Source organism: Pteropus alecto, unplaced genomic scaffold, assembly GCF_000325575.1.
Source record: "Pteropus alecto unplaced genomic scaffold, ASM32557v1 scaffold103, whole genome shotgun sequence".
Classification (NCBI taxonomy): domain Eukaryota; kingdom Metazoa; phylum Chordata; class Mammalia; order Chiroptera; family Pteropodidae; genus Pteropus; species Pteropus alecto.
The window spans coordinates 6,925,594-6,945,527 of record NW_006436288.1 but is presented as its reverse complement, the minus strand read 5'-3'; the positions used below and the strand labels follow the sequence as shown (position 1 = coordinate 6,945,527).

Below are 19,934 nucleotides of genomic sequence, written 5' to 3'. Positions count from 1 at the left end.
TCTGTCCTTATACAAACCTTGAAAGGGAGTGAAGATAGCAAATGGGGACTTAGCCTTAGCATTATGGTAGGGTTACTGCCCCCAAGTCTCCAAAATCTGCATTCCTTCAACTATTTAAATTGATGCAGGGTAATGAAGCTGACAATATTGCCTGACTTTGATATTTAGTGTTCTAGTGAGAAAAAACTCAAATGATAATTCCAAATGTGCTTTTTGTGTTGGTTATTTCTTAGACCTACTATGTGGCTGGATTTAGCATACTTTGTGGAGCAGGTATTTTCCTCTGCCTCGTTACATCTCTCACTGTAGAATGGATGGGTCTTACAGCTGCCAAAAATCTTCACCACAATCTCCTCAATAAGATAATTCTTGGACCAATAAGGTAAAAAAGTAGTTATTTCTTACTCTCACACACAAAATCATGAAAATATGTATTTTTAAATTTAAGCGAAATATGATATTTTAAAGAACTTGTTCAGTCCTTGAGCAAATGAATAAGGACCTTCTCATTTTCATGACTCCAAATTGTCCATTCATAATGGTCAGGTTCCACATAGTTTAGTGTTATCATACATTCCAATCTGTTTATTGCCTAGATTCTTTGATACCACACCCCTGGGACTGATTCTCAACCGCTTTTCAGCTGATACAAATATCATTGATCAAGTAAGTGCCGACTAACTTCTAAGTTTAAAAATAAATTTCTCAGTGTAAGCTAAATAACATTTTGAGATAAACCATGATTCCTGTTAACAATAATGGATTTCTAAAACTTAAATGAAAGCTTGTTTGCATTTATATCAATATTATGTGCGTAAATTATTTCTAGAAAAAATTCTTTAAGAAAAAACTTAATTCGAAATAATTTATCCATGTACAAGAGAATGCTTAGAGAATCAGCATGTATCAAAAGAAATAGCAAAGAATAAGCTAACTTTTAATTTTTTTTTAATAAAAAAGAATGATTTTGTTTAATGTTGTATCTCCATTCAAGTAAAGTTCTTAAAAGTTTAATATTGATGCAGAGTGTCTCCTGGAAGTAAAGGATAGAATGCTAGACTTAGATGTCCTTCACTTTTATTAGATTGGCTCTGGAATGAGAGAAGTTTTAGGTGGGATGATATTTTAGAAATATTATAATGATGCCCAGTTTAATCTTAGATCCTTAGGCCTCTAGAAGTTTGTCCTGAAATTAAAGACCTCAGCCTCTGAAATTGAATCACTCCTAGAACAGATTCTTTAGGATAATTGAGAAAAGAATCCATCAAATGCAGCCCTTGCCTTTTCTAATTTTTCAGAGTGGCCTTAGGAACACCTACATCATCCTCAGTTTAGAAAAAGAATGCTTGATGCACTCTGCTGACTAAAAAGTATGCTGAAAAATTTTGATGTCAGTTCACTCTGTACCTAAAACTCCTCATAAAGAATACATATGGGAAAAGAGGAGACAGTCATTATTTGGAAGATGATATGATTGCCACCTAGAGGGTTCAAAAAAATTAATATAATAAAGAACCAATTAGAAATTTCTGCAGAGTATCTGCATAAGACATATGATATAAAAGTAATAATAACTTTACACCAATTAAAAAGCTAAAAAATGAATTTCATCTGTAACAAAACTGTAAAAATAGAAATGAACCTAACATGAACAGATCCAATAATCCTGGAAATCATAAAAATCCTGTATATAGAGAGAAAATTCTCCTACCAAATACCTAAAAAATACTATAAAATTCAAACACCTGGTGATCACAGAAAACAAGTAGATCAAAAGAACAAAATGGAAAATTCAAAAATACCAGCATTATAGAGATTTGACATAAGATAAATGTGGTACTACTAATTCAGTAAGAAAAGGATTGTTTTTTCAATAAAGGATGTTGGGATAATTAGCTATCTTTATGATACAAAGCAGAGATATATGGAAATAAGATGGCCATACAAAAATATAAAACTACAAAATATATCGTAGGAGAGTAGTTCTAGAATTTGGGGGGTACAAAAGGTTTTTTTTAAGTAAGGCACAAAACTCAGAAACAATAATGGAAAAGGCCGACAGGAATGACCGTATAAAAATCTAAACTTCTGTCGAGCTAAAAGCATCAAAGACAAATTTAAAATATAATAGATTAACTGAGAGAAAAACTGACAACATATATAAAGAAGATAAACATCCATAATATATAAAGAGTATCTAAAAATTAATAAAGAAGATAATCCAATTAAAAATGTGCAAAGGATATGAGCAAGCAATTACAGAAAATTACTTTATCTTACAGTAGAATAACTAAATATGTTGTTTAATATTGTGAAGCCATTAAAAAGAAAAAAGATTTGTATGTAGTGGCATGGGAAGATTTATAGTCTGTCTTGTTCAGTAAAATAAAATGAGCACATGGACAAATAAGATTTATAGTATAGTGTAATTTATTTAAAATCCTCAAGATAAATAGGTAGATAGATAACTGACTGATGATAAGTAGATAGGCAGATATATGGATAAATAAATTATGGGAAGTGAGTGACATTGAATGAGTGAAGAATTGCTTACTACAAAAATGTTTATATACTACTTTTGTAACTATGAAAATTTAATATAAAATATTAATATAAAATAAATATTTTGTTGAATTGTAACCAATATTTAATAGAAAACATTTTCCTTTCAAACTACCTTCTTGATAGCACATCCCTCCAACTTTGGAATCTCTCACTCGCTCAACACTGCTCTGCCTGTCTGCCATCGGCATGATTTCTTATGCTACTCCTGTGTTCCTGGTTGCTCTTGTGCCTCTTGGGGTCGCCTTTTATTTTATCCAGAAATACTTTCGAGTGGCCTCTAAGTAAGTAAAACAATGTTCTATTAGTCTTCAAAAGCCTGTATATTTGATTTGCTCTGATCCAGATTTGCTGTAGTATTTTTCAAGATCAGGCATGGAATTTGGAAATGCAAACTATTTTCAACATGATGAAACCTATCCTGATATTATGTTTTATTTAGAGATCTATAATAATTGTTTCTGTAATTGATTGTCTCAATCTTACATAGTCCTGAACATATATTAACATGTGGATTGATGTATTGAGTTTTGAGTCCACAGACTGTGCTGAATTTTCCATTCCATAGTCCTTTTTCTGAACAATAGATTGACAGAAAATTTATGAAATCAAACACAGTCTCAAGGGATAGGTGATTTAAAACCATTTTATTCCACAAGTGGAGAGAAAAATTAAAATATTTTTAAACGCTTAAAATACATTCTGTAAAAGAAAACAGTAGAAATAAAAAAGGTTAAAAAAGATAAATCAAAATGATGACTGTAAAAGTAGGTAATCTTGTATGTCTGATAGGAATGTCGTAACTTTAAGAGATTGGATCATTAAACATGCACTTGAATATCCAGCCAAATGAATAATAGCCATAAATTTTAAATTATTCTATTAATATATGATTTCTCATTTGCCAAGATATTAAATAGTTAAATGAAATATAGTACCAGTTGTTTTGAATTTCCAGTTTAACTTTGAAGCCCTGCTATAAATTGTTCAGTAAATGCTACATCATTACAATAATCACTCTATTTCAACAAACACTTATTAAGCATTTTCTGTGTTGTAAATAATTGTATAAACCATGTGGCAGATGAAGAAATCAACATGACAAGAGCCTATTGTCAAGAAACTTAAAGCCTCTTGGGAAGATAAAACATATATAAAGTAACCCTTACATGTGAATTGAGTGCTAGAATAGGAAGGCAGATATTGAGTTTATTCAGTAAACTAAATATTTAATAGGACTAGTGCAGGGAAGATGAAGAAAAATCAGGAAAGGTAACAAAAAAAGGCAAAAGTATAGATGGGAATCTTAATTTAAAGAGTATAATTGTTTCTCCCACAGGGCTATGAATTAAGGTCTTTCAAATGTTAGGGATGTATATAAAATCTAGACTGCTTTTTCATACCCTTTTCTTATAACAAATTCAAATCAAAAGGGAGAGGCTAGTCATCAAATTCATTCTTTCAATTCTTCCGGTATTATTACTGACACTTGTAAGAGGGGAAAAAAGGTTTAGTTACTTCATTTCCGCTGGCTGTTTCCGAACATATCTTTGCCTTCTCACCACTAAATTAAACAGTCATATCTTACATCAATCACACACTTATTTGGGCCTATTTTCGCCCTGTAACAATAAATAAAAATTGAGCACAAAAGGTAGGCAAATGATCCTGGTCCACTATTTTGAATTGCGAATTCTGTTCATTATAGCATTGGTGACTAACATATAGAGGAGTCGATCATTTTTAAAGAATTAATTTAACATTGATAATGGATTATAAACCAGTATTTGAAATTCTCTGAAAGCTAGCAAATGCGACCATGATTTTAAATCTCACAGATAAAAAGACCCTTCTAGATGCTGAGGCTCTGAACTACTCACCCATTTTGGAAAGTCGGGCAATTTAACAGACCATCTTGTAAGCACCAAAGAGAATTCAAGTGGGGGACAGGCTACAGGAAATGCCACAAAATTTTGAATATCTAAAATCAAAGATCTAATGTGCGGTTAACTCTGTAAGTAAGTGTTTCCTACTTAGAAAAATACAGGATCAAGCTGTACCCGTACCTTTTTGTTTTCGCAAAATACTATCCTATAAACAAAGGTTTCTCCTTTCCAATTTTTTCCGTTCACTACAAACCTCAAGGTAGTAACCATCTGTTGCTTGTGTCAAAGTTACAAATAGCCACTTAGTTCTGTGTTTAAAAATAGCAGACTATTCACATTCCTTCATAATCATTCTCCTCCCCTCACTCTTCCCCTCCCCTCATCTGCAGTTTCTGAAGTGATCAAATCCATTTTAGAAACTCAAAAAAGACTTTTCTTTTGTTTGTGAGACTACACAGGCAGACCAGAATGGTCTAAATTGATTGGTGATGATTATGTAACAGTGTAATCAGTTCAGTTGACTCTGGCAGATGAATATCCATGCTGCTACTCTAATTCCCTCCACCCAACAACCTAGAGAAGGGCAGAAAACAAGACTGAAAAGAAAAAAGGAATGTATTGAAAGATGTGGTATAACTCTAATCCTGTCTTCCAGAAACACTAGCTTATGTGATTTTAAGAAAAGTTGTCATTAGTGTTCATCTTTATGAAAAGAGTCAGATTCAGCCTTGGTCCACCAACATTCATTGAACTTTTTATATAACTACATATATATTTCCTTGGGGAACCTGTCAATAGAAGTTCCATGAAGGTAGAGATTCAATATCATTGTGGCCAAAGCCAGACTTACTATCTTTTTCTTCAGATAGCTTTATTCTGGGTCCTCCACCCTGGTAAATAGTAAATAGCACTGTCATTTTCCAGGTCTGCTAAGCAACAACCAAGCCATATTTGACTCTTTTCTCTTATTCACCCTGCTACAACTAATTGACAGTAGCAGTTTAGAAAGCTACTTCTAGTAGGCTGTCTCATAGTCCTTCCCCTGTTTTAAATCTTACTGGAATCATAGTAATTCAGAACTTTAAAAACATCTCTCCTATAGACTATCCTAACCCACTCATTCTCTATCATTCTTCACACTGTCTCACAACCTACGTTGCTTAAGCACAGCTCTGATCATTTTATTTCTAGTCTTCAGTGATTTTTTTTCCCCCAGCATCCCAGGATCCTCTACAATCTAGTCCCGCCCATCATTTATATAGCCTTTCCCACTACAACACCCCAAAGAATTCTGGGCACCAGCCAAATTGAACTTGCTGGGTTCCTTAGTCTTCTGTGCTTGCTCTTGTTCTCTTAGCTGGAATGTACTACTTCTTGTTTTTTTGGTTGAAACCCTCCTCATGTTTAAAGTTTGGCCTAAATTCTACCTACTCAAAAAAATATGTATTACCTATCTCCTATATATGAGTTAATTGCTCATTCCTCTGTGTCCCTATAGCTGTTATACAAAACTAATATTTTTATAAAACACATTACATTCAGCCCAGACCCATATTCGTTATGTATTTTTCCTTTTCTTCCTCTTTAGATTGCAAGTTGTTGAAGTTTTTTGTTAATTGGATGGTAGTCGAAAATAGTTGCAATGACAAATAATAACTTTAATTTAGAATGAAGTTGGTGGTCTTTGGGTTGAAGTCATGTGGAGTTTATTTTTGCACTCCTCTCTGTTCTAGGGACCTCCAGGAACTTGATGATAGTACCCAGCTCCCTCTGCTTTGCCACTTCTCAGAAACAGCTGAAGGACTCACCACCATTCGGGCATTTAGGTGAGTAAACATGTTTTCATTTTGTTGATTAGGCAATTGCATTATCAACAAATATTTATCTACAAATACCTGATAATTGCTACCATTTATTTTTGGATGTCCCCTGTGTCTTTGGCAGTGTTCTAGATTAAAAGTAAGACAATTAGACAATAAGTGATCAGAATTAGAGTTTAATCACCTGAAATTTTAATAAGAATAAAGAAAAAATGAAACACCATATTGGGAAGATACTAGCTGTATAATTTAGACCAGTCTTCTAAATTCCCTAGCCTCAATTTCCTCACTTGTGAAATAGGGAAATTGATTTTGATTAAGAATGTTTACGTAACACTCAAAAAATTACCTGGTTCTGTTTTCCCTGTTCAAGTAAATCAGAAAAGAAGGTGGCATAACTGAGTATTTCATTTAATCTAGAAATTTGACATCTTAAAGTATTATATCTTTCTGCAATCCTAAATGCAAGTGTATATTGATTCAATCAGAGATTTTTTCTAACCTAAGAAATATTTATATTATTGTATATATAAGTGAGTCAAAAATATAATATAAAGATACAAACATCCCCAACATGTACCACAGAATTTTTACATAAATCTACATAGGTTTCATCATGAAGCATTCATATTTTCTGCAGTGGTATATTATTGGAGATGACAAAATTATTTATTGACATTGAATATAGATAGTAAGACAAAATTTATATTTAATAGTAGCCAGCAATGACCAGTGGTACTCATAAGTACACCATATTAAAGATTACATTTTTCACCAAACAAGTCCTTTTGAGTTAATTTATTTGAGTATTGAACACATGCTAGGTATTGCTCTTACTGTGGGTACATAAAAACTATGGAGACATACTCCTTCATTTCCACCCCAGGTGAATACCACAGAGAAAGTTGATAGGATAACATGGTAGGTGGGGGGCAAGCAGTGACTGGATGCAGGCAAGATGGTAGGTGGACCAACAGGAAGTTGATGGGTTCAATATGTAACAGCCTCTATTTTCTCTTTGTCTTCAAGGTTATTTTCTAAAAGTGATGAGGACCAGAATCAGTTAAAGCATCTTGAAGGAAATGAGGATGGGTTAGAATGAAAGAGGAACTTGCCAAGAGTTAAAGTTTAGAATTTTCATTTACTTTCTTCAGTAGACACATGAGCAGAATTAGGATGACCATTCCTAATTTTACATCAAGAAAGTTCAGGTATCTGTAAGAATAACACAATATAATACATGTTAACCTTCGAGGCTTGAATTATGATTGGAAGTAACAAAAGAGAACCTAACTTTTATGTAAAAGTACCTGCATCATACTCATCCAGATTTAGATCTTCCAGGATTCATTTTTAAATTAAATATGAAGTACCACAAATATCAGCATTTTTGAACCAAAGGAAGTTTTAAAATGTGTGGATGGTCCTGCTACCATGAAAAGAATTCTAGAATCGTTATGTTTGGTACTTGTGGTGAAGAATCAAACACATTCTTTTCCATCCATTTCTTCCTTTCTTTTAGACTACCCAGAGTCCCCAGAGTCTTCATCTCTTTTGGAAAGTTCGTATTTACTGATTAGCCTGCTTTTCCTCCCCTGCATTCAGAGTTCATGGTGTACTCACATGCAGCAGTCAGCTCCCTCAAGTAGTTTACCATGAAAGTATCACGGCTAAATTAGACTGAGATTTCAGTGACCTTTCCTATTATTTTTTGTCTGACAGAATAAAGGTCTAAGAATGTTCAGAAGATGAGCTGGATGTGGATAAAAAGATACAGACTGAGTGTGTCAAAGTTTCCATTAGGAAAACAGAAGGTTTCTTGCCAAATAGAAACACACAGAAAGAATGTTCACTGCATTTCCACCCCTCCCCTCACACTGCTGCTTCAGACTGTTGCCAGATCCATTTACGAACTCTTTAAGAGTGTATCTGAAACAATATCCCAAAACTAAAGGAAGAATAAGAAAGTCCTAGACAAAACACTTTATCAGGATGAAGTGTTGGATGTTCATCTCAAATATAGTCCACTGGCTTTGGTCCATCTGGCCCTACCTCCGATCTCTCCATCACCACAGTCCTCTAGGGAGAAGACCCTGTCTTGAGCCCCCGAAAATTTTGAGTTTCCTTATTTGCGTGCCCTTGCTCATGTTATTTCTCCTACTGCCAATGCTTTGTCTTCTCTTTTTCTCCTGAAAAATTCAGCTCATCCCTTAAAACCTCACCCAGACCATCCTCCCAGTCTTCTTTGAAATGTCCCCACCTTCCACCCCATTGCCTGCCATCCTGATCCTCTGGTCAGTGTAAATCATCCCCTTCCCTTATGTTTATGTAGCATTTTGTGCATAGCACCATTATAACTAGCTTTTGTGTTGCACCATCCTTACTTTTAATACCTTGCTTACCTCCTACACAAACAGTGGGCTCCTCAAGGGCAGAGGTCATGTCTTGTGTACATGTATATTCTAATATCTCATTTAGAGTTGGTGCTTGCTAAATGTTTCTGAATGGATGAAAATCTGCCTAACATTGCAAGTACAGAAAGAATGGCCCTTAATGTGGATATATCTCTTTACAGTTCATATCCACTATCTCAGTAAATCCTATGGCCCTATGAACCATTCTACCTTTTAAATATTCACTCTATTCATCTATGATAGGGTCATCATGAGGGGAGGCACATTCCAAGGTCTGTCTGCTCAGTCCTGTCCCTGTGTGTTGCCATTCAGCACAGGTCTTCCTGTGCCTGGCATTTTGGTCAAGGCTACATAGCTCAAAGTGAGGTAATTATTTGGCTCTGATTGCTAAATCTTTGATTATTTTAGATCAGATGTTACTGTCTGACTCAATTATCTGATTTATCTGGTTTGGCATATTGGAGTGATCAGATTGATTGGACAGATACCAAGTATCTGCTTTATATTGGCCTGTATGGATGGTTTCATGTGCCAAGTGAACACCCCACCCAGACTTCTTCATTCTTCGACATAGAGATGGTTTATTATAAAGTTTTACAAATTGATTTGAACATTTTGGGGAAACTTGGGGCAGTCTTTTGTCAAACAGGAATCTCTACTGGCCCGTTGCATGAAAATTAGCTATTCCTTGCAAACACGACACATGTGAGACCAGCCGTGGCTGCAGAGACTGAATAAACCTCCATCTCGAAGGACCTCCATCTTTTATTTCATGTCACCCCAGTTTCCTTTTTTAGTTCCCAGAAACACCGGCAAAAAGAGAAATTTTAAAGTATATATTTGCCTGCCAGAAATGCACAGTTTCCTGTCTTCCCTGGTTCTCATCCAGTACCTCCCACCCAATTCTAACCATGCCATTTGGAAAAGTAAGATAAATGGAATAAAAGGTAGGTAGGGCATTTTACATTTATGTATAACTTATTCTGGTTTGTGTAAGGCCCTCGCAACAGAGGTCACACTTGGTTTCCATAGCTACAATAATTCTGTGGAAGTTTATGAAATGATCATCAATAGGTCTTTGTCATCAGAAAGATTCCTTTTCATAGCAGAGGTTTGAGAAATGAAGGAAACACTGGCCACACCATCTCTACTGTGAGTACCACAGAGCAGTAGCAGCTGACCTTTACTTTGAAGTGGGAGTCATTTATTAGTCATTTCATCCCATCAGTTCGTCACTCTGTTGAGTAAATAGTGTAGTAGTAAGTGTGACTGTTTTTTATTATTTCTCCTGTTGTGTGGCTAACGTTACAATATTTTCATTTTCTACAGGCATGAAACCAGATTTAAGCAACGTATGCTGGAATTGACCGACACAAACAACATTGCCTACTTATTTCTCTCAGCTGCAAACAGATGGCTAGAGGTCAGAACGGTACGTTCATTTCATGATTTCGAAATGGAAACCAAACAGAGAAGAGGCCTAATGCAAAGAGGGAGACAATTGTAAAAATTAGTCTTCTACTGAGATTTAACTCTAACTTCACATTTTCTGGACTTAAAAAATAACTCAGGTTTGTTTATGTTACAGATGAAATTTGTCATAATGTTTTAGCAAATGGCAAAACAAATAGCCCAAAAAGTAAAAATTCATTTTGTGTTCATTAGTCTCTAGATTACATAAGTTAATGGAATGGCAAATATTTGTATAACTTCAATATTTTTCAAAAGAGCAAATTTGACAAGTGAACAGATGTACTCATTTCCTTCACAGCCCTGGAAGAGATGATAACTTTCTATGTTTTAAGCCAGTGAGAGATCATGTTAGCACAAAATGTAAAAGAAAAATTGCAATTAATCATCTCTTGCCTTCTTCTGCCTCCCATGAAGTAGGAGAATGGGCATAAGCCTTGGCATTTATAGACTTGGTCTAACAAATTAATTAATTTATTTGTGTCCCAGTTCCTCATCTATAAAATAGGAATAAGACTATGTTCCTCATAGGGATATTAGGATTAAAATAATAATATAAGTCTCTTAGCAAATGCAGTCAACAAATGTCCTTTATATGGATGGATGGATGGATGGATGGATGGATGGATGGATGGATGGATGGATGGATGGATGGAAATAGTACCTGCCTTGGTAAGCGGTTTATAAACCAACCAACTGGAGTATAAAGTAGGAGATAGGTGAAACTCAAGTTCCAGGAGGGAAAGGCATGTACAATTGACTCTTGAATAACACAGGTTTGAACTGTGTGGGTCCACTTATATGTGTATTTTTTTCAGTAAATACTGTAAGTGCATTTTCTCTTCCTTATGATTTTCTTAATAACATTTTCTTTTCTCTTAGTTTATTGTAGGAATAAAGTATATACATATAATATAAAATATGTGTTAATTGGCTGTTTATGTTATTGGTAAGACTTCTTCTGATCAACGGAGGGCTATTAGTAAAGTATGGGGACAGAAACAAGTTATACATAGATTTTCAACCATGCAAAGGGTTGGAACCCCTAATCGCTGTAGCATTTAGGGGTTGACTGTAGTTTGATCCACAGTATAAATAAGCTCCTTTGGTGGTAATGAGTTGTCTGTAATCTTTTTTAAAAAATAATTATCTATCCATTTGTGAAAAGGAAAAGGAGATTGATCTGTACTATCGTAAGACTCTCACTTCCACTGATTAAGCATCCCTGCCATATGCAGTCTTTCTTTCAAAACTCAGTAGACCAGAGAGGGCAGATGGTAAAGAGAATTTGATAAGGTTGAAATGAAAGCACCCAAGTTAAAGTCTGAGTTGTTGATGGATGGATACAGAGTGATTGATACAGGTTGATATGGGATCTGTGTGAGATTTAGTTATCATGATTATTCACTAGTTTACAGAGACTCTTTACTATTATATTAGTTATTATGTAGAAACTATTCAGAACATAATGCAATTATATTTCACAAATTTTAGATATAAGCATTAGTTGTTGATAAATTTTTTTCTGGTAGCTGTGGGGCTAGGCAAAATGTATTATGAATTACCTATAGAAAACATAAAGGCCAATGAAGTGTTACTTAGGATTTATAACAGAACCAAAACATTATTCCTAGATCCTAGCCAGACCCTAAATTCTTGTTTTAAACTTCCATTTGTTTGCTTATTTGTTTAAATCTGTTTTCTCTAAGGAAAAGAAAATCATATCTAAGTAACAGAATTAATGATGAAATAGCTTAATCAAAGAATGTCTAAAATCATAAGGGGAAAATGTCAGTAGTTACCTTTGTACGTGATTTTCCAAAACTTGAAGATCAAGTATGCTTTTCAGTGGGTAAATGTGTTTGCTGTGGAGATGAGGTGGGTGTTTGACCTCACTCCTGTTTTTGCTCTTTAGCACTTCCTACTGTCAGGTTAATGGACAAGTGTTTAACAAGAATCTTCACGCAAACCATATGTTCTGTTCTCATAGCCAGAATACGAATATTAGAACCTTCGGACTGCCAAAAAAGGGAAGGTCAGGAAAAGTTAGAAAAGAACAGCAGCCAGATTCAGAGCGAGTTAGTTTAGTTTGCCTCACAACCCACAACTTTAACCCCCACATGATAGGCAGTCAGACCCTGCCTGAAATAAAAGAATTCTAGTTTCACTTGTAGAAACCTAAAGAGAATATTGATATTTTCAACAGGAAGCACACAATCTGCCATTCTTTCTGTTATCTTATAATACCTTTGTTGTTATGTCTTTTCTTTCTTTTCGGAGTATTAGAATCTTTCTAAGATTTTGCTATCTAGTTTCATTGCCAGAACTCTCCCTTAAACCAATACAAAAAACGAAGAAATCCTTTGCTTCTAGTTCTGATGAATAAAGGTAAATTTTGGAAAGAAGCTTGTTGATTTATTGCAAAGTTTCAGGCATATCTGCTGACAGAAGTCAAAGTCCAAAGTCCTTTGTGTATGGTTTATCTCCTTTTTCAATTGTATTTAAGTGCCATTAAGTTTTATGGGGGTATACATGCATACACATACAGACACACAGACACACACACGCACACACGTTTAGACAATCTCAGAGATACAATGTAAAATCAGTCAGATTCACTCTCTTTCTGGTCTTCTGAGTACATTGAGAGTTTTTGTTAGGACCAGAAAAATTGGAATATTACAACATTAAAATATTTATTTGGATATAAATATAATCCAAAAACATAGGAGTGTTGAATAAATTAACTAAATGACTCTTATTAAGAAATAACCTTTCTCCTAACTGTACACATGTAACTGACCTCATTACTACTGTGCTCCCGAGGATGTGTTCACATAACTGGAGATACAATTTCGGTTTGAAATAAATGAATCTTGTGTCTGAAATATGAATGCTGAGATACAGGACCTTAGAGACTAGTGTGTGAACTAATCTCTGAATCCCACAGCTGGACGTACTCTGTCTTGTAAGTCATTTAAAAAAAATAAGTAATGAAAACTTTTATGTGGCCCAATGAATCTGTATTGATCTTATCTGCAGTATTAGCACAACCCCCTTTGCCACATTACAAAGTTAGTTAACAAAAATATCTGCTTATAGCAAATATTCGTGGAGTTTCCAGAGCAGAAACACAACTAAAATGGTACAAGGAAGGTTGAATCAGAAGAGGCAAGCGGGGATCTAGGGATTTCATCAACTCTAATTCTTGAACTCATCACCTTAATGGAGAGACAAAAGAGAAAACTTATAGCTTTCTGTGGCTATTTTTTTCTTCCCTTTCTCTTCATCCCCATCTCTATCTCTCCAAAGTGATGCCACTGAATTCTATGGACCGAAAATCTCAAGGAGAAGGAAGCGAGAGAAAGCAGACTAGAAACATTTTGTGTTGAATTTGGGGAGATCCCTGAGCTTCATCCAAGTGTTGTTTCTTACCTAATTTATTTATTTAATTTTTAATACATGACTTTCCCTTCTTTCTTGGTCCTGTTAAATAAAAGACAGTCACAAGTTATTACCTTTCTCCGGGTAACAGTTTTCCCTATGGATGATTTAGCCCTGCCTACCATATTCTTTTTGAACTGGGGAAAAAATATAAAGGTCAAAACATACTCAAATCAAAAATGGACAAGAGTCTAAAGGAATAAAATAATTTGGCAGGTTAAAAAGTAGCTAGACTGTGACCACCCAGGTTGCTTTGGCAACAGATGGGAGTGTTTTCACTCTGGGTGCCAAGTGAAGTGGGCCACAGTTGTGTGCAGTGTGTCACTACGTTCTAACCTTTGAATGCTGCTATATTCTTTTGTTCAGCACAGCGTTTTCTCTTCGTCCCTCTCCACTAAACAGTTCCAGTTCTTTGGCATCAGTGTTTCCATTTGCTGAAATTGTGTAACTCTATCTAAAGGCTGTCTTTCCAAAGCTTTGTCCTGCTGTGTGGTGAGAGGGATAAAAGAAAATTTACATCAGGAAGCCAAAAAAAAAAAAAAAAAAAAAGTCTTCAGAATCAACAGGCTAAAGTAAAAATAGTTTTCAGGATGAGCTTGCACAAGAGTATATTTTGTGAAACAGTGCAAAACTTTTTTGTGTGATTCTAACTCCACAAAAAACAGGTGTCCCCTTATCTTGTTTTGGAGGCTCTACTATATTCTTCCAGACATGCACTGGTATCATAGGCTTCTAAGGGCTACATGAAGGAGAGAGATTATGTTGCTATTAACTATTTACAGGCCTGTTTTATACATAATTAAAACTTTTACTATAATCTCATATATAGATAGATGTTATGGAATCACTAGAAATCTGACAAGAGGCTTTGCTTTTGACATGGGAATCAAATACTTCCTTTACTAGAGGGGAGTATGGAATTCAAAAACTCGATGGAAGTTACAGTTTATCATGGTACAGATAAAATGTCCTGTACATGGGCCCTCATTGAGTGAGTAACTTGCATATGTACTAACTTTTGTTTTCTAAGTTGAATCTCTTAATTCGTTGTACTCTTTTGATCATAGGTGTTTTTTCATTGAATTGATTGGTTATAATACATAAGGCCTTAGCAGTAGAATAAATGCTGCTAGTGATTCCTAAGTATTTGCTCTCCTGTGTGTACATTAGTCAGACCATCTGCTTCTCTTTTATTAATTTATTGCTTTTAAGCCATTTTGCTGTTCATGTATTTGCAGAGAAAAGAAAAGAAGGTGTAATGGTAAAGGAAGTGGAAAATGAGAAGCTAATAAGCTCTCACGTTATCTATCAGTTTCACACTTCTATAGTCCTGTACTATTTGAAGAGAAGTGATTAGAATCTAGTAATATTGTTTTGAAATTTTTTAATAAATATTTTGCACAAAGGATCTTTCTTATGCAGATCAGGGTAAAATTCTGATCATATTCCTCAAAAGTTTTCCATTGTCTTGGAAAAAATGTTTTTGAGCACTGGTAGTAATCCAGGCGTGAACTGAAAAGTATCTAATTAGTATAACTAAAAGACAACACAATTAGCACTTTCTAAAAAAAAGGATAAAGAATATTTTTATGATAAATAAAATAACTCTGTTACAGATTCTGAACTACAGACTTATTGGCTTTTAAGCTCTCATATCTACATGAATTTAGTAGACCATAGGTTTTGAAAATGGGTTTTCTCCTGAAAAATTTTGCAATAAATGTATTTCAAAAGCTATGCCTTATTGTTGAAACATGAAAACATTATATATTATCTTATATATAAAATTCAGCATATTTTACTTACTGGACTAATAATAAAAACAATAATGTCTGATGATCATATTAAAAACTTAAGTAGTTTTGAAAACACTAGCCATGTGAAAGAGATCCAGAAAATATACATTGACTATAATTTATTGATCAGTTTTTTTTCCTTTCTCCCTTCATCTGTTTTCACTTCTCTTGCTGGCTCTATTGCCAAGATAAGGCTACCTGTCTGTTACTAGAATTACCATTTAATTTATTAGAAAATAGTTAAAATTATCACCTAATTGAATTTGTCATTTACTTCTATATAATGAGTGAATCCAGGATATAAAGATTACATAGTAAACTAAATTTAACAGGGAAAGAAAGAGATATGCAATATGTTGCATTTTTTTTATAATATTGATATTAGGCCTACAGTCTAATTTTCATTTATTTAGACTCAATGATTATTTTGCTGTTTCAATATCTCAAATGTGGCCTTGTTCTATTCCAGTCCTATTCAGATCTGTTATTTGTAACATAGAACAAAGAATTTTATGAATTTTTCCTGCACAATCGAAATAGTAAAAAAATAATAATTTTGAACTGAATGAAGTTCGTGGCTTAAAGTGTTTTTCACTTTAGAAAAGCAAAGAACCCTTAACACTTATGCATAGCAGAGCTCTCTAGAAGACAATCAAATTACAGTTCAAAGTGGGAGATTAAAAGTAAATTTTGTATGGACTTCCCGCCTTATCAAAAACACATCCTTATAATGCTTTTACATGTTCAACTCTTAAAGTCTGGAAAAGGGATTGGAGGAGAACCAAAGGATTCATAAGAATTCTTTAAAATTCAGAAGACTTGATTTAGAAGATGTTTGACTCATACAAAAATTCAGTGACTGTTTTATGAAGGGATGAATTTACCCAGTCACTTATTCCATAAAGAGTTACTGAACCATTACAATGTACTTAGCTTTATTTCTGTTGCTGGAGATAACAGTGGTAAAAATTCAGATAAAGATTCCGTTCTCATGGAACTTAAATTCTAGTGAGAGTAGATTGACAATGACCATGTAGACAAATAGGCAAATACCATAATTTCAAATAACTCTAAATGTATGGGGGGAAATAAGCAAGGCAATGGGATAGAGAACAGCTTCAGAGCTGGGAGTGGGGCCACGAAAAGACTGCTTCTCCAAAGAGGTGATATTTGAGTTGATCCTTAAGTGTTGAGAAGGAACCTGGTGTCAGAGGCCTATGGTACAAAAATTTCAGGCAGAGTTATTGGCCGAAACGAAGTTGGTGTGTTCCTGATGTTAAAAAACAAATGGCCATGCCACCTTGAACACTCCCGATCTCATCTGATCTGGGAAGCTAAGCAGGATCAGGTCTAGTACTTGGATGGGAGACCACCTATGAATACCAGGCGCTGTAGGTGTAAAAAAAAAATTTTTTTTAAAAATCAGCTGAGTAAATTTTGAAGATCTAATGGCTGTATTAAGTGATTCATGAATCAGGCAGCATCCTATCTTGCAACTCAGAGGGTGCTCTAGGAGTTGTACAAAATGGAAGGCGTTTATAAGAAGATGGGTGGGGCAAGGGAGCTATTAATAAAAGAAAAAAAGGATTCTTTTGGTGCTTGAGACATCTTTGCTTTGGGGGGAAGAGAACAGGGAATGGGAAGGGTTTTTATCATGCAGATTGCCTCTTTCTATTGGCGGTGGAGGGAGTGAAGAGGTGGGATAGAGAGAGAGAAGGGTTGGGATAATCATGTGACAGATTACCTTACTGGTGCTTGACCAGAAAATTTCAGTTGATTAAGATTATGTTTCTGGGAGAGGTCGAAACTTCAATTAGATCAGATATTAAATCTAGGTTTGATATCTGGTATCACAGACTTTTAGTATGTTAGGCTGTGGTTTTCTCTTTAACACAGAACAGAAAGAACAGCATAGTTGGAGCAGAGTGAAGAATCAGAAAAAGTTTGTCTGATAAGGTCACAGTAGGCAGGGTCTAGAATCCAGATATTATATAAGACTTTGTAATTCATCAGAGTCTGAATTTGCTGTAAGTAAAATAGGAAGGCATCGATAATTCTAAACACGGAATTTATAAACTGACATACTTTTAAAACAATGTATGAATGAATTAATGGATGGATGATGAATGAACGAATGGATAGATGATAGATGAGTGGATAGATGGATGGATGGATGAATGGATGAATAGATGAATGAATGAATGAGGCTGTTCTTCCCAATGAAGTCAGCTGGGAGGAAGTGGAAATAGAAATTAATAAAAGAAGTATCTTACTTCAAACCCTTAATGTATACATTGCCCACAGAAAATTCTCAGAAGTCTATTGGCATATTCCTTATATTAAGCCAGAAGTACTTTGCTGGAATTATCTTAACTTCTGGGAATTATCACAAAAACTTTGAGTCTATTTAGAAAAGACAATATGGAAATAACAAATGTATAACATGACTTTGAAAGTACTAACTTTATACAAGAAGGCTGGAAGGAAGAATTCATATTGCTGTAAATATTTTAAAGAGTTTTGGGAGCATGTTGGCATTTAAAAAATATAAAAGAGCAGTCCAAACTGGTTAGAGTCTGCAAACATGTGGTTGTTGCTTCAAATAAAGAGAAAAAGATGAAGAACTCTCTGATTGGGATATGACAAGTTGTTAAAAAATGGTTGCATCAGAAGAAGCAATCAAAGGAATATTTACTACTATGAAATTTATTACTTTAAGGGATTAACTGCATGATTTCTTCCTTTATTCTTTGTAAATATTATTGGAATTCTTATGGAATTAAATTTTAGTGCCTGTTTAACTTTGATGTTTTACGATGCACACAAACTTTTAAGCTTGCTTCAAACATTTGGAAATCATCCAACGGAAAGAAGACATCCTGACACATAGAGGTGGAGAAATGTAACTGGTATTTAATGTTTTATTCCTTTTAAAATCCCTGTGAATTAGGTATCATTTTTATTTTTCAAAGAAGCTGAGTCTCATTGGGGTTTAAATTACTTGTCTAAGCTCACTAGCTCGTAATTGGCAAAGCCAACATTCGACCTTAATCTCTGATTCTAAGGCTGGGATCATTGATTGCTCCCCAAAGTTAGACCTTTGGAACTGTTTTAAAAAGAGGCAGAAACGCACACAGGTGAGCTGATTTGAGAAACTTCATTCTTTGAAGTTATGGAATATTAAGCATTCCATTACTGTCATTAAAATTTTATCACCTAGTTACTAGTTTTGTTTTGTTTATTGTTTTTTTGTTTTTGAGGGATCAGAAATGTGTCTAGCTAGAGAAGACCATTACCAGTGAGATCAGACTTGACGTAATTCTAGAAATGACTCATGCCTGAAATTCTACCTGCCTCTGGGATGTGTGACACATCAGCATGATAAATTTTAAGATTTTTTTTCAAATGACAAGTCATAAGAATATCTAAGAATGCTGGGAAATAGGGAAGGAAGAGGCTATTAGAAAATGGACAGATGCGGGCTGCCTTTCATTTGAGTTTATAGCACTCCTTAATTTTTTAAATTTTGCAAAAGTTTATCATTGAGTCATGGACAATTCAGATACTCTAAGACATGCCCACACTTCTAATTTTTGAGCAAATATAACCCTTATTCTTATTTACCTGGAATTTGGATATTTAATGTCCAGACTCTGACAGAAAATTCAGATACAAATTTCAACAGGTTAACCAGAGGCAAATTTCTGCAAGAGCCTTAGGGAACAAGGAAGCTACGCAACCCTGATATAAACACACATGAAATTTAAGGTAGGAAAATCAAGTCCAAAAATAATTGCTTGTCTGGCAACACAGTGAAGTAGAAAGGGGGGAAAAAAGAAACTTTATGTCTGATCCTGGTTGTGCTATAAATTTCAGCTTAATTTCTGGCAAGGTATTTAATCTCTGAACCTATATCTGCATACATATAAATGAAAGCATTGCATCACTCCCATTTCAGCCCGAATATTTTCAGTTGCAATTTTTTGTAACTTAGGCAGCCTTCTTCTTAACAGGCCATACAAGGAGTGACATGTATTCTCTTAGCAATCATCTATCTTGATTGTGATTTTGGTGTAAGAACTTGTCAAAATATTTTGGTGTAAGAAAATGTCAAAATATTTTGACATTTTTTTCTTCCTCCTTTTTAGGATTACCTGGGGGCTTGCATTGTCCTCACTGCATCTATTGCATCCATTAGTGGGTCTTCCAATTCTGGATTGGTGGGTTTAGGACTTCTGTATGCACTTACGGTAGGTATGGATGAAAATCTCTCTTTTTGTGCAGTGTTGGTGTACTTTCTATAGTTATTATCAACTCTTACTCATGGGTGTTAGAGGATGAGTTTGAAATTCATAACAAGATGACATTTTGAAAATATTGGTAGATATGATCCCAAACCAGCATTTTAGGACAGAGCCTGGATTCATTTCTGATATTCTGCAGCATTAATGAATTATAACACGTGATGTACACAAACTGCCAAAGTCATTCTGTCTCCAAATATCCAGTGATTGCAAAAATTGATACTTCATTTTAAATGTT

At 34.6% G+C, this 19,934-nt stretch overlaps 1 protein-coding gene across 1 annotated transcript in view; it reads left to right on the top strand.

Moving 5' to 3' along the window:
* ABCC9 (ATP binding cassette subfamily C member 9) overlaps positions 1-19,934 on the top strand; it is a 118,597-nt gene that overhangs the window by 81,552 nt on the left and 17,111 nt on the right. The window contains exons 27-32 of the mRNA XM_006912678.3: positions 234-382; positions 597-666; positions 2,689-2,846; positions 6,182-6,274; positions 10,012-10,114; positions 19,541-19,642. Coding sequence (XP_006912740.1) covers positions 234-382; positions 597-666; positions 2,689-2,846; positions 6,182-6,274; positions 10,012-10,114; positions 19,541-19,642 — 675 coding nt within the window. The remainder of the gene's footprint in view (positions 1-233; positions 383-596; positions 667-2,688; positions 2,847-6,181; positions 6,275-10,011; positions 10,115-19,540; positions 19,643-19,934) is intronic.